This window comes from Ovis aries, chromosome 2 (assembly GCF_016772045.2).
Source record: "Ovis aries strain OAR_USU_Benz2616 breed Rambouillet chromosome 2, ARS-UI_Ramb_v3.0, whole genome shotgun sequence".
NCBI classification, from domain to species: Eukaryota; Metazoa; Chordata; class Mammalia; order Artiodactyla; family Bovidae; genus Ovis; species Ovis aries.
The window spans coordinates 118,143,535-118,159,710 of record NC_056055.1 but is presented as its reverse complement, the minus strand read 5'-3'; the positions used below and the strand labels follow the sequence as shown (position 1 = coordinate 118,159,710).

Below are 16,176 nucleotides of genomic sequence, written 5' to 3'. Positions count from 1 at the left end.
CTGACCGAAGAAAACGCTGGCACCATTTACGTCAGAGAATGTTTTGCTTGTGTTCTCTTCTAGGAGTCTTACAGTATCATGTATCATATTTATTTAAGTCTCTAAGCCATTTTGAGTTTATTTTTGTCTGTGGTGTGAAGGTGTGTTCTAACTTCACTCATGCACATGTGGCTGTCCAGTTTTCCCAACACCACACTTGCTGAAGAGACTAACTTCTTTCCACTGTATATTCTTGCCTCCTTTGTTAGATTAACTGACCGTAGGTATGTGGTTTATTTCTATAAAAGCCTATCTTCTTAAAGACAGTGCCAAGGCCAGTCATTCATTTCGAGGAGTCTGGTTATTTAACGCCACCAATAAGATTAACCAACTCCTGCCTCTACAATTTTGTTGCATCTTTACATCAACTGAATCTTTCATGCAAGTTATGGCTGAAGTACCTTAAAGATAAGGAAGCTGAGGAGTTCACATGTTTATGAAGCAGATGGCACTTACTATTTTTGAACTTGCTTGCTAATAAATGATGGCAAAATAAAAGTCTACTATATTTGGAAGGATTTGGTCTAAGGTTCACTTTCACTATAAGCCAACAGATTATAAGAAAGCAGCTGATATTCACTTAAGTTCACTGATTGCTATATACTTTATTTACCTAAAATAACACAATAATTGTGCATAACCAATTAGACCTTGTTAAACTCACAACAGCCAACTTAGGACCACCTGACTCACTTTTGCTACATCTAAGAGTCTTTCCCCCGAGTCTTTAAGTGGCTACTAAGGTCTACTGACCATCTAATATAAAACATTTCCCTCACTCACTCACTTTTTTTTTTACATCATCCTATTTTTGCTTCTTGATAAAACATATCATCACATAAAAATTCTTTTAGTCAGTTTACTTATTTATTACACCTCCATTCCCACTGGCACACGGGAGCCTTAAGAACAGAGACTCTGTTGATATGACTGATCACTGCACCTCTGATGTACAGAATAGTGCATGGCTCATAGAAGGTGCTGGGTATTTCAGGATAAAAGACAGAAAAAATTAAAAAGTGGGAGGTGGAGAATAAGAGAAGACAGGAGTTATCTTGCAAAGATCAAAAAACTAACTCTAAAAGAATGGGTTGGGGGGGCAGGGACGTCTACACAAGTGCTCAGATACTAAGAAAATGAGTAAGACATTAGTAAGACAGTTTTGTACTCCACACTCAAACAGCCCATGGACCAATAAAGAAAAGAGAAAAAGACACTGCAGTAGTATTATGGATTTTAACAGAGATATGTCATCAAAATACACGTTAAGACCTTTTGGCTCTCTGAGCGGCACCATGGCGGTCGGCAAGAACAAGCGCCTTATGAAAGGAGGCAAAAAGGGAGCCAAGAAGAAAGTGGTTGACCCATTTTCTAAAAAAGATTGGTATGATGTGAAAGCACCAGCTATGTTCAATATAAGGAATATTGGGAAAACACTGGTCACGAGAACTCAAGGAACCAAAATAGCATCTGATGGCCTCAAAGGTCGTGTTTTTGAAGTGAGTCTTGCTGATCTGCAGAATGATGAAGTAGCATTTAGAAAATTCAAGCTAATTACTGAGGATGTTCAGGGCAAAAACTGCCTGACCAACTTTCATGGTATGGATCTTACCCGTGACAAAATGTGCTCCATGGTCAAAAAATGGCAGACCATGATTGAAGCTCACGTTGACGTCAAGACTACCGATGGTTACTTGCTTCGTCCGTTCTGCGTGGGTTTTACTAAAAAGCGCAACAATCAGATTCGGAAGACCTCTTACGCCCAGCACCAGCAGGTGCTCCAGATCCGCAAGAAGATGACGGAGATCATGACCCGAGAGGTGCAGACCAACGACCTGAAAGAGGTGGTCAATAAACTGATTCCAGATAGCATTGGAAAAGACACAGAAAAGGCTTGCCAATCTACTTATCCGCTCCATGATGTCTTCGTTAGAAAAGTAAAAATGCTGAAGAAGCCCAAATCTGAATTGGGAAAACTCATGGAGCTACATGGTGAAGGTAGTAGTTCTGGAAAAGCTACTGGGGATGAGACAGGTGCCAAAGTTGAACGAGCTGATGGATACGAGCCACCAGTCCAAGAATCGGTTTAAAATGCAGACTCTTAATGGTGAAAAATAAAAGATCTTATTTGTGGTTAAAAAAAAAAAATACACGTTAAGAAATAGCCCACTGTGTGATAGTATCTGCCATACTAAACTCCAACTATTAATAACTTAAGAGTAAGTGCATTTCCCCCATCCACAAGTAGATTATGAATTGAGATCAAATGTTTCACCTAAAAATGACAGGCAAAAGTGCTACTCAATCTAAATGTATCAAACCATTCTAACAAGATTTTAATGACTTTCACATTTAAAGAAATGAATAATGGTTAGGAGTCTCCATCCTGATATGAATAAATTGTAAGTTAAAAGAGATCTATGATCAGGAACAAGAAAAGGGTGCCTACTCTTGCCACTATTATTCAGCACAGTTTTGGAAGTCCTAGCTATGGCAATCAGAGAAGAAAATGAAATAAAAGGAAGCCAGATTGGAAAAGAAGTAAAACTCTTGTTTGCAAACAACACAATATTATACACAAAAAACCCTAAAGACTGTGTCAGAAAATTACTAGAGCTAATCAGTGAATTTAGTAAAGTTGCAGGATACAAAAATCAATACACAGAAATCACTTACATTCCTATACATGAACAATGAGACATCAGAAAGAGAAATTAAGGAATCAAGCCCATTTACCACTGCAACATAAAGAATAAAATGCCTAGGAATAAATCTGCCTAAGGAGACAAAGAGCTGTACACAGAAAACTGTGAGACACTGATGAAAGAAACTGAAGAGCACAGAAACAGAGATATTCCATGTTTCTGGGGTGTAAGAATCAATACGGTGAAAACGACTACACTACCAAATGCAATCTACAGATTCAATGCAATCCTCATCAAATAACCAATGGCATTTTCCACAGAACTAAAGCAAAAAATTTCATAATTCATATGGAAACACAAAAGACCCCAAATAGCCAAAGCAATCTTGAAAAAGAAGAATGGATCTGGAGGTTTCCTGACTTCAGACTATACTACAAAGCTACAGCAATCAAAACTATATGGTACTGGCACAAAAAAAGACACACAGACCAATGGAACAAGATAGGAAGCCCAGACGCAAACCCACGCACCCATGGGCACCTTATCTTTCACGAAGGAGGAAAGAATATGCACTGGAAAAAAGACACACAGACCAACGGAGCAAGATAGGAAGCCCAGACGCAAACCCACGCACCTATGGGCACCTTACCGTTGACAAAGGAGGAAAGAATATGCACTGGAAAAAAGACAGCCTCTTCAATAAATGGTGCTGGGAAAACTGGAAAGCTGCATGTAAAAGAATGAAATTAAAACACTTCCTTACACTATATACAAAGATAAATTCAAAGTGGATTAAAGACCTAAATTTAAGACCAGAAACTATAAAACTCTTAGAAGGAAACATAGGCAGAACACTTCATGACATAAATCACAGCAAGATCCTCTATGACCCACCTCCTAGAGTAATGAAATAAAAACAAAAATAAACAAGCGGGACATAATTAAACTGAAGAGCTTTTTCACAGCAACGGAAACGAAAAACAAGGTGAAAAGACAACCATCAGAATGGGAGAAAACAACAGCAAATCAAACAACTGACAAAGGATTATTTCCAAAATATTCAAGCAGTGCATACAAGTCAAAACCAGAAAAACGAACAACCCAATCAAAGAGTGGGCAAAAGACCTACACAGACATTTCTCCAAAGAAAACATATAGATGGCTAATAAACACAAGAAAAGATGCCCAACATTGCTTATTATTAGACAAACGCAATAATGAAAACTACAAGGAGATACCACCTCCCACTGGCCATCATCAGAAAATCCACACACAATAAATGCCAGAGAACATGAGAAGAAAGGGGAACTGCCTTCCACTCTTTGAGGGAATGTAAATCAGCACAGCCACTATGGAAGACTATGGACAGTCCCTGAAAAACCAGGAATGAAACTACCACACGACCCAAAAATCCCACTCCTCGGCACACACCCTGAGAAAAACGTAACTGAAAAAGATACATTTACCCCAGTGTTCACTGCAGCACTATCTACAGTAGCTAGGATGTGGAAGCAACCTAGATGTCCGTCGAAAGATGAATGGATGGAGAAGCTGTGGTACAGATACACAATGGAATATTACTCAGCCATAAAAAAGGAACGCATCTGAGTTAGTTCTACTGAGGTGGATGAACTAGAGACTATTATCCAGAATGAAGTATGTCAGAAGAGAAAAACAGGTATCACATATTAGTCCACATGTATGGAATCTAGAAAGACGGTACTAATCATTCTATCTGCATGGCAGCAGAGGAGATGCAGACATAAAGAACAGACTTATGGACACGGGGTGAGGGTTGGGAAGGAGAGGGTGGGATGGATGGAGAGAGCAGTACGGAAACATATACACCACCATATGTAAAAGCAGCGCTAAAAGAGAAATGTATAGCTATCATGAAGTGGAAGCAGTGCTGAGAGAGGAATTTATATCTGTAAATGTACATATTAGAAAAGATTTCAAATCAACAACCTAACTTTACATCTTAAGGAACCAGAAAAAGAACAAACTAAACCCAAAGCTAGCAGAAGAAAGGAAATTAAGATTAGAGCAGAGAGAAGCAAAATAAAGAGATAAATAATAAAAGAAAAATCAGTAAAACCAAGAGGTGATTCTTCAAAAAGATCAACAAAATGGGCAAAATTTTAGCTAGACTAAGAAGAGAGAAGAGTCAAATAACTAAGATAAAAAATGAAAGAGGAAACATTACAGAAGTAAAAATAATCAGGAAATTCCTTAGCAGTCCAGTGGTTAGGACACCACACTTCCTCTGTAGGAGGTACACAGGTTCAATCTCTGGTTGGGAAACCAAGATTCCATATGCCATGTGGCACAGCTAAAAAACAAACAACAACAAAAAAAAAACCCAAATGAATAAACAAACAAAAACCTCCTAAAAAGAAAAGTCTAGGTCTAGACGGTTCCACTGGTAATATTCTACATTAGAAGAAATTCTTCCAAAAAACTGAAGAGGAAGGAAAATCTGCTAACTCACTGGATGAGGCCAACATTAGCCTGATACCAAAGCCAGACAAAGTCATGACAGGAAGACTACAGACCAATGATCTCTTATGAATACTGATACAAAACCCTTAACAAGGTACTAGGAAACAAAACTAAGCAGCATGGCGAAAGGGCTGCGCACCACAATCAAGTGGGGTTGACTATCACAAGGCAAGGATGATTCAACACATGACAACGTCAATGTCATAAATCACATTAAGGGAAGGAAGGGGGAAAAAACAGTTCTCTCCATTGATGCATAAAAAGCATTTAACAAAATCTAATACTCTTTCATGATGAAACACTCAGGAAACTAGCAACTGAAGGAAATCCCCTGAGCATAATGAAGGTCATATAAGAAAAGCCTATATCTGACATCACACTCAGGGCAAACCACTGAAGGCTTCTCCCTACGCCTTTCCTGTCCAGACCAGGGACAAGACTCAGACGTCCACTTGGCCACTCTTACTCAGCACAGTGTTGGGAGTTCTAGTAGGAGCAACAGGCATGAAAACAGACAGACTTCCACATCAGAATCAAAGAAGCAAAATTATCTCTATTTGAAGGCGAAATGATTTCAAATACAGAAATGGCTAAAGATTATGTGTACACACATACATACAGGATGTTGAAGCTAATAAACATATTCAACAACACTGCGTGTATTGTTACAAGTCAACACACAAAAGCCAATTAATTTCTACACACTATGAACAATCAGAAAATGAAATTAAGAAAATCCCACTTACAATAGCATCAAAAAGAATCAAGTACTCATCAATTAACCAAGGTACTAAAAGACTTGTACAATGAAAACTACAGAATGCTGCTAAATAAATAAAAACGACACAAATAAATGAAACATATCCCATGTCCATGAATTAGAAGACTTAATACTAAGATGTCAATACGACACAAAATGATCAATAGATTTGATGTAAACCCTATCAAAATCCCAATGACATTTTTTGCAGAAACAGAAAAATCCATCCAAAAGTTCATATGAAATCTCAAGGGATCCCAAATAATCGAAACAATCCTGAAAAAAATAAAACTAGAGGACTCACACTTTCTGATTTTAAAACTCACTCCAAAGTTACAGTAATCATAACAACACAGTACTGGTAATAAAGACCAATGGAATAGAGCCCAGGATTATACCCTTGCATATTTGGTCAAATGATTTTTGACAAGAGTGTCAAGACTATTTAAGAGGGAAAGCATAGTGTTTTAATAATATGGTGATGGGAAAACTGGAAAATATCCACATGCCAAAAAAAAAAAAAAAAAAGTAGCTGGTACTTTACACCAGACACAAAAACCGCCTTAAAATGGATCATAAACCTAAATGTAAAAGCTAAAACAACAGAACTCTTCAAAGTATAAAGGGAAACCATTTTTGCAACAATCTCTTGAATGTGACATCAAAAGCACAGTCAACAAGAGAAAAAAATAGATAAACTGGAGTTAATCAAAATTTAAAACACCTCATGGATAAACCCAGAGGACGTTATGTTAAGTGAAATAATCCAGGTGGAGGAAGGCAAACAACGCATGATTCCACTTATATGCGGCATCTAAGACAGTCAAATTTACAGAAGCACAGAATAAGACTGTGGCTGTTGGATTGGGGGGGGGGGGTTGTCAGGTAGCAAAAATGGGGCATTTTTATTCAATGTATGTAAAATTTCAGTTACGCTGATGATTTAAGTTCTAGAGATCTGCTGTAAAACATATTGCCTAAAGTTATTAATATGGTATTGGGCACTTCAAATTTTGTTAAGAAGGTAGATGTCATGGGAAGTATTCTTGTTGTTGTTCAGTTGGTAAGTCATATCCAGCTCTTTGCAACCCCATAAACTGTAGCACACCAGGCTTCCCTGTCTTTCAACTATCTTCTGGAGCTTGCTCAAACGCATGTCCATTGAGTCTCTCTTGGCCTGTCTTTTCCAGCATCAGGGTCTTTTGCGATGAGTTGGCTCTTCTCATCAGGTAGCCAAAGTATTGGAGCTTCAGCTTCAGCAGTAGACCTTTCGATGAATATTTAGGACTGATTTCCTTTAAGAACTGACTGGTTTCATCTCTCAAGAGTCTTCTTCAGCACCACAGTTCGAAAGCATCAATTCTTTGGCACTCAGCCTTCTTTTTGGTCCAACTCACATCTGCACATGACTACTGGAAAAACCATTGCTTTGACTATATGGACTTTTGTCAGTAAAGTGATGTCTCTGCTTTTTAATATGCTGTATAGGTTTGTCATAGCTTTTCTTTCAAGGAGAAAGCACCTTTTAATTTCACGGCTGCAGTTACCATCCGCAGTGATTTTGGAGCCCAAGAAAATAAAATAAAATCTGTCACTGTTTCCACTTTTCCCCCATCTGTTTGCCATGAAGTAATGAGACCAGATGCCATGATTTCTGTCTTTTGAATGTTGAGTTCTAAGCCAGTTTTTTCACTCTCCTCTTTCACCCCCATCAAGAGGCTCTCCTCTTTGTTTTCTGCCATAAGCGTGGTATCATCTGTGTATCTGAGATTGTTGATATTTCTCCGTGCAATCTTGATTCCAGTCTGTGATTCATCCAGCCCTTGCATGATGTACTCTGCATTTAAGTTAAATAAGCAGGATGACAATATATAGCCTTGACTTACTCCTTTCCACCACCAGAAAAAGAAAGCGGGGAAAGGGACACAAGGAATTTGGGGGAGGCACTGCATGTTTCTATTACTCCAATTGTGGTAACAGCATCTTGAGTGTTCATTTATGTACTAACTCAAAAACTGTATACATCAAATATGTGCAGTTATTTTATCAGTTACACCTTAATAAAACTTTAAAAAATTTTAAACTTCTGTGCATCAAAGGACACAATCAGCAGGGTGAAAAGATAATCCATGGAATGGGAGAAAATATTTGCAAATCATTTATCTGTTAAGAGGTTAATGTCCAAATTTATCAGTTACTCTTACAGTTCAACAAAAAAAAAGACTAAAAAATGGACAAAGGACTCAAGTCATTTCTCCAAAGAATATCACCAATCATTAGGGAAACAAACACAAAATCAAAACAATGAAATATCATCTCACACCCATACAATGGCTACTGTTAAGAAAAATGAAAGTAAATGTTGGCAAAATGTGGAAAATTTGGAACTCCTGTATACTGTTGGTAGGAATGTACAGTCACTATGGAAAACAGTTTGGTGGGTCCTCAGAAATTAAAAACTAAGTTACCATTCTGTGCTGTGCTTAGTCGCTCAGCTGTGTCCAACTAGTTGCAACCCCATGGACTGTAGCCCACCAAGCCCCTCTCTGTGGGGATTCTCCAGGCAAGAATACTGGAGTGGGTTACCATGCCCTCCTCCAGGGGATCTTCCCAACTCAGGGATCAAACCCAGGTTTCCCACGGTGCAGGCAGATTCTTTACCAGCTGAGCCACCAGGGAAGCCCAAGAATACTGGAGTGGGGAGCCTATCCCTTCTCCAGCAGATATTCCTGACCCAGGAATCTAGCTGGGGTCTCCTGCATTGCAGGCAGATTCTTTACCAATTGAGCAATCAGAGAAACATATATATAATGGAGAATTATTCAGCCTTAAAAAGGAATTCGATCTTTACATATGCTACAACAGGGATAAACTTTAAGGACATTTTACTAAATGAAATAAGCCAGTCAACAAAAATATAAATAGTGTATGATTCTACTTATTTAAGTCAAATTCACACAGACAGAAAGTAGAAAGAAAGTTGTCAGAGGAAAAGGAGTTTTGTTTAATGCATCTAGAGTTTCAGTTTTGCAAGATCAAAGAGTTCTAGGAAAAAAAAAAAGAGTTCTAGAAATGGATGGTGGTGACAGTGAAATGTACTAGCAATGGCATGTAAGAATGCTAGTATATTTAATGTCACTGTACTATACAGTTTAAAAAAATAGTGAAGATGGTAAATTTTAAGTTATCTGTATTTTACCACAATTTTAAACAACCTGCTCCAGTATTCTTGCCTGGGAAATCCCATGGACTAAGGAGCCTGGCAGGCTACACAGTTCATGGGGTTGCAAGAGTCAGACATGACTTAGCAACTAAACCACCACCACAATTTTTAAAAATACCAAGAAAACCCCCAAAACTCTTATTTCTTGCAAAATACCAACAAGACTCAACTCTAAAACCTAATGATCCTACCCTGTCCTTTCCTTCAAATGCAACCATTTACTTCTTCAATGTAGGAATTGACTGTGTATTCCAAATGATCTACTAACACTGCAAATTTCTCCATTTCAAACACTTTTTGAGGACTACTATTCACTAGTGTCTTAAAAAACAAACAAAGAACAAGTTATTAAGTGTCTACTCACTATGTGCCGCATATGCTGCTGTACTCTCGAGGCTTACGCTTTAATGAGGAAGACAAAACATGTGACTACCAAGTACCAATGAAGAGAATGAACAGTGAGTGAGAGAACATGGAAAACCTCTGAAACTGAGGAGGTCAGCGGGAAAACTTTCAAAGCTGGAAAGAAGCACACACAAATGCCCAAAAAGCTCAGCATGCTCCAGGAACTGCAGGAAGAACTGCGTGATCAGTATCTTACAAAGCAAAGAGGGAGCGGCAATGCATGCACCGAGACTGCGAGCCAGAGCTACAGCCAAGGTCACAGAGGAAGCTAGACAGAGTGTGTGATGCGCCGGAGGGCTGCTAATGGTTTTAAGCAAAGTAAGACACAATTTGGTTTGAGGGGTTTTCCCTGTTTGGTTGGTTGGGTTTTGTTTGTTTTTTCATCTGTTCTTAATGTCACATTGGTTGCTCAGTAAATAGCCAAAATGTGTATCAGGCACAGACAGGATATATTATAAATTCAAACACTGAATGTTAGTTTGCTCATTTACTTTATTACATATACATGTTATAAAACATGGGTATTTATTCATATTGAGCAAAAAATCCTTAAAAGTTAAAACATATGTTGAGCAAAAAAGCAAACAAAAAAGAATCCTTACAGAGTATTTTCATCTGTAAAAGAGGGGAGGAGTAACTTTACGGAGCAGAAATACAATGACTACTGCCTCAGCTAGGCGACCAATACCAGCATTACAGTGAGGAAATCATGTTTATGCTGTTGTTCAGTCACCAAGTGTGCCTGACTCTTCGCAACCCCGAGGAGCACACCACGCTTCCCTGTCCCTCTTCATCTCCTGGAGTTTGCCCAAGTCCGTGTCCATTTATTCAGTCATGCCATACTCAGCCTTTAATACGATGTTATAAAATGTGACAAAAATAGCACTTTATCTTTGTGATCTTCCTCCAAGAACTCAAAAACTAAGTAACATAAGAAAACATTAATCAAAATGAAATTTGAGAGACAGTCAATGAAACACCTCACCAGTATTCTTCAAAACTATCAAGGTCATTAAAAACAAGGAATGTTTGAGAAACTGCCACAATCCAGAGGAATTAAAGCATTATAAAAACCAAATGCAACACTGTATCCTCGATGAGATCCTGCAATGGAGAAAGGACAATGAAATCTTAAGAAAGTATGAGGTTAATAAAGATGTATCAATAATGCTTGGAGAAGGAAATGGCAACCTACTCCAGCGGTCCTGCCTGGGAAATCCCCCGGAAAGAGGAGCCTGGCAGGCTACAGACCATGGAGCTGCAAAGAGTCAGACACAACTTAGCAACTAAACAGAAACAATCAGTACTGCTCCCTTACTTGTGACAGATGTATACCTAAGATGCTAACGCTAGGGAAACTGGATACAGAGTACAAGAACCCTCTTCACTATTTAAAAACTTTCCTGTAAATCTAGAACATTTGCAAACTCAAAAAATTATTTAAAGAATGAACTGTAAAAGGAACATAAGCAGCAAAAACTAGTTATAAGATTACTTAGGTCCAGAGGGAGATGGTGATACATTAAAATGTTTAGAATAATATAGCATCAGGGAAGATGGAGAAAAAAAGATGGATTCAAGGCATATTTTGAAGACAGAATAAAAAGACCTTGGGGGGCTTCTCTGGTGGCTCACTGGTAAAGAATCCACCAGTGGAGGAGACAGGGGTTCGATCCCTGAGCCAGGAAGATTCCCCGTCCTGCGGAACTAAGCCCACGCGCCACGACTACTAAGCCCATGCTCTAGAGCCCACAATCCGCTGGTGAAGTCCACACACCAGAGCCTGTGCTTGCCTGCACGCTGCAACGAAGAGTAGCCCTGGTCACCACAGCTATAGAGAAAACGCCTGTACAGCAACAAGACTCCCCACAACCAAAAATAAATGAATAAAATCATAAAAATTTTAAAAGAAAGAATCTGGGACTTCCAGTTAATGCAGAATACTGAAGTCAGCATATCCTCGTCTCCAAAAATAAGAATAAAACTGGACAAATTGCCAAAAACTATTTCAGGGATTTGGAAATTACCAAAAGATAAACAACAAATTGAGAAGTATTTATTCATGGAAAACTACCAGACCTTCAGGTAAAGCAGAGGCAGTCTGTAGATTCCCAACACTAACCTAGCTTGGTCTACATAAGAACTTTCAACAGTTTTGAAACTCAGCAACTCTTGCTAGAGGGGTTGACGTGATTTGGAGTGAAAGATGAAAAGTCACACTAAATACCAACACCAAAAATAAAAGGAAAAAACACGGTAAAAATGAATGGGGAAAACCAGTAACTCTATTAGGAGGAGGAGGAAGAAAAGTGCCTCAGGTGAAGGCAAAGGCAGACTGGCCAAAAACTTAACAGGAAGATCTTGAAAATCAGAGAGCCACAGAAGTGCTCGATGGACTCTACAAATCCCCAGCTGAGTAGGAAGCTATGAGCACGCACAGACATGAATGCACAGACCCAAGGCATGAACAGACCCAAAAGGGCCAGGTACAAAACGAAAACTAAGGTCCATGTGGCTGCTGCCTTCAGTTTGTGCTATTCATACACACCCACCGGAAGATGGCTGAAGTCATCTTTGAGGTATCTGCATGCAACCTCTGCCCAATCACTGCCTGACTACTAAGTCACACAATTACAGGGCAACCCTAGGGAGTCTGCCTTACAAGACACAGACAGGAAAGCAAACAAAAGATCACTAAGCAATATGATAACAGCCCAACAAGCGTGGGCAACGGCGCACTCCACAGATCGAGCTGCATTTGAAGCTGGCTCTAAGGGGACACAGCTGTGTAGAGCAGCCTTTCGGACTCTGCGGGAGAGGGCGAGGCTGGGATGGTTTGGGAGAATGGCATTGACACATGTGTATTATCATATGTGAAACGGATCGCCAGTCCAGGTTCGATGCATGAGGCAGGGTGCTCAGGGCTGGTGCACTGGGAATGACCCTGAGGGATGGGATGGGGAGGGAGGTGGGAGGGGGGTTCAGGATGGGGAACACATGGACACCCATGGCTGATTCGTGTCAATGTGTGGCAAAACCACGACAATATTGTAAAGTAATTAGCCTCCAATTAAAATAAATAAATTTAAAAGAATAAAGTTTTTTTTTTTTTTTAAAGAGTCCAATCCAAAATTCCTATATTATCTAATTTTCCGGGGGGGGGGGGGGAGTGAAGTAAGCAAACAAAGAGTAAAGTGGGACCCACACTTAAGATTTTTTTTAAAAAGCTGTCAGTAGAGACAAACTCTGGGTAGGTCCAGATGTTGAAATTTGTGCTTAGTCGCTCAGTCATGTCCAACTCTTTGCGACCCCATGGACTGTCACCTCCCAGGTTCCTCTGTCCATGGGGATTCTCCAGGCAAAAATACTGAGGTGGGTTGCCATGTCCTCCTCCAGGAGATGTTCCCAACCCAGGGACTGAACCCAGGTCTCCCACACTGCAGGTGGATTCTTTACCATCTGAGACACCTGGGAAGCCTGAAGACTTCAAAGTAGCTATCACAAATATACTTAAAAGAATTAAAGGAAAATCTGGTGAAAATTACTTCACAAAAAAGGAAATATCAATACATAGAAACTATTAAAAAAACAAAAATTCAAATTCTAGAGTTGAGAAATACCATATCCAAAGATAAAATGTATCAGATGGAATCAATAGTAAATCTGAGATGGCAGAAGAAAAAATTAAACTCCACAAAAGGATCAGCAGTAGTCAACTAATCTGAAGAATAGAGAGAAAAAAGACTGAAGGAAAATTAACGAAGTCTCAGAAACCTATGAGACACAGCAGACCAACACTTACTGTACGTCCCACAAGGAAAAAAGAAAAATGGAGACAGAAAAAATGTCTGAAGAAAACAATGGCTGAAAAGTTCCCAAATTTCATGAAAACCAGGAATCTAAAGACCCAAGAAGCTCAATAAACCCTAAACACAATAAACATCAAGAGATCTGTATCTAAATCTTTTAAAATACCATTTGAAAAATCTTAAAAAAAAAAAAAGAGAGAGAGAGAGAGAGAGAACCACACCTAGATACACATCATGGTTAAACTACAGAAAGCCAAAGATAAATAAAATCTTAAAAGCAGAAAAATAACTCATTTTGCTACAGGGGAAAAATACACCTACCTACTGACTTCTAGCATAAGTAACTGAGCCAGAAGAAGGTGCAATGGCCTGTGTAACAAGAGAAACAAAACAAAAATACCAAGCAAGAGTCACATACGCAACGAGACAATCCTTCAAAACAAAACAAAATAAATGTATTCCCAGATAAACAGAAACAGAGAATTATTTGCAAAAACTGCCTTATAAGAAATACTTAGGGGAGTTCTTCAGACTGAGAAGTGACATTCGAGGAGGGAACTCAAATCCAGCAGACAAAATGAAGAATACTCAAATCAAAAGAATTAAATACAAGAGTAAGTTCCAAGATAAGCATTTTTCCTCCTCTTAAGCTCCTTAAAAAACATTTGACTGTATACAGCTAGTTCACGCATACACACACACACATCATTCCACCCACCAATGGCTAATGGCAGATTACACATTCTTTTCAAACACCCATGGAACATTAACCCAGGTAGACCTGGGCCATATCCTGGGCCACAAAATAAATTATAACCTATTTAAAAGAGTTAAAATCATAAGAACTATGTTCTCTGATCATAATGGAAGCAATGCAGTAGGTAATAACAGAAAGACAACAGAAAAAATCTCCAAACATTTGGAAGTGAAACAACATAGGTAAAGAATAATCTGCAGCTAAACAAGAAAGTCTCAACACATTTTTAAGTATACCCAACTAAATGAAAACATAACCTGTTAAATCACATAAAATACAGGCAAGGAAGTGATAAGAGGCACATTTACAGCGCCACTCTGGGTTGCTATTATGCCCACCTCCCACTACACAACAGCTGCCCCACCTAACATCTTTCGGGCTCTTGACAACATGGGAAGGGGTAAGGTTAAGAATGAACTCTGATATGGAACTGGAATTGAAGGTATCATTATGAAACCACCGTTCTGCAATATGTAAAGAAACCGACGTACACAAACATGCACATCTGTACCCGTATGTGTTTTACAGCTTTGGCTGTGGAGACCTGGAAGCAGTGACATCCTACTCACAATGAGTACATCTGCTAGACACCAGTTTCTAAATATCAATCTCCACTAAGAGGAATGAAGGCTCCTTGAAAACACGGGTTATTTCCATGTAACTGCAAGGTAACCCTAGAACATCTTACTGTGCCAGAATATAAGTATACAAGGAATCATGGGACATGTGAAAAGGCCACAAAAACCACTCTAAACGGGCTCCCACTGGCCAAATGTGGGACAATTTGGGTTTCAAAACAAATAATGATAGATTACAACCCACTGAATAACAACAAAAAAAGGGAACCCACAAGTCTACAGCTATACAATTAAAAAATGAATCAGTAAATGGGAGAAGAGAAAGAAGCTTTATCTTCTTTCGATATTCAAGGCATGGGTATTTGAGTGTTAACTAATAAATTATAATTAATAAAATTATAAAATAGTTTGTAATCATCAATAATAGTAATTCAGCCAATAAAAATCAGTAACTGCTAAAACTACCAGGTGAAGTGATAAGGAATGAAATAGTCTCAAAATACTTTTCCCCCTAATATTTATTAATTATAAAGGAAAAAAGTCTTTTAGTGTAGAAATCTGGCAGAATGCTTAAGTGATCAAGATCACCAATAATGGGCAAATTAAAATCATTTGCACCTGATAGGATGTACTGAGAAGACTATCATATCACTTCTGTAATGTTTCTGCCAAAAATATACAACCTAAATTGAATCACAGGGGAAGCAAAAGACAAACCTTAACTGAGGAATATTTTAAGAGTCAACCATTCTATAAATTTCAAAACTATCAAGATCATGAAAGTCAGGCAAACATGAAAGAATTGTTCCAAGATGGAGAGATATTCCATGTTCCTGGGTAGGAAGAATCAATACTGTGAAAATGATTATACTACCAAACACAACGTACAGATTCAGCGCAATCCCTATCAAATTAGCAATGGCATTTTCCGCAGAACTAGAACAGAAAATGTCACAGTTCATATGGAAACACAAAAGACCCCGGATAGCCAAAGCAGTCCTGAGAAAGAAGAATGGGGCTGGAGGGATCGCCCTTCCTGACCTCAGGTTACACTACAAGGCCACAGACATCAAGACAGTATGGCCCTGGCACAGAAACAGAAGCACAGACCAATGGAGCAAGACAGAAGGCCCAGAAATAAACCCATGCACCTATGAGTGCCTTATTTTTGACAAAGGAGGCAAGAATATACAATGGGGCAAAGACAGCCTCTTCAATAAATGCTGCTGGGAAAACTGGAAAGCCATATGTAAAAGAATGAAATTAGAACACTTCCTGAGAACACACACAAAGATAAACTGAAAACGGATTAAAGACCTAAAATGTAAGACCAGAAACTATAAAACTCTTAAGAGGAAAACACAGACAGAACACTTGATGACATAAATCAAAGCAAGATCCTCTATGACCCACTTCCTAGAATAATGGAAATAAAAACAAAAGTAAGCAAGTGGGACC

General features: G+C 38.8%; 2 protein-coding genes across 2 annotated transcripts in view; one reads left to right on the top strand and one right to left on the bottom strand.

Moving 5' to 3' along the window:
- Positions 1 to 16,176, bottom strand: part of MAP3K2 (mitogen-activated protein kinase kinase kinase 2) — a 97,596-nt gene that overhangs the window by 61,078 nt on the left and 20,342 nt on the right. The gene's annotated exons all lie outside the window — the stretch shown is intronic.
- On the top strand, positions 1,308 to 12,800 carry LOC106990950 (small ribosomal subunit protein eS1-like). The gene has a single exon (XM_042243603.2). The coding sequence runs from the start codon at positions 1,335 to 1,337 to the stop codon at positions 2,127 to 2,129; it is 795 nt and encodes a 264-aa protein (XP_042099537.1). The 5' UTR covers positions 1,308 to 1,334; the 3' UTR covers positions 2,130 to 12,800.

Excerpts from the sequence above, each read along its gene's own strand:
- LOC106990950 (XM_042243603.2), top strand. The coding sequence starts at position 1,335 with ATGGCGGTCGGCAAGAACAAGCGCCTTATGAAAGGAGGCAAAAAGGGA.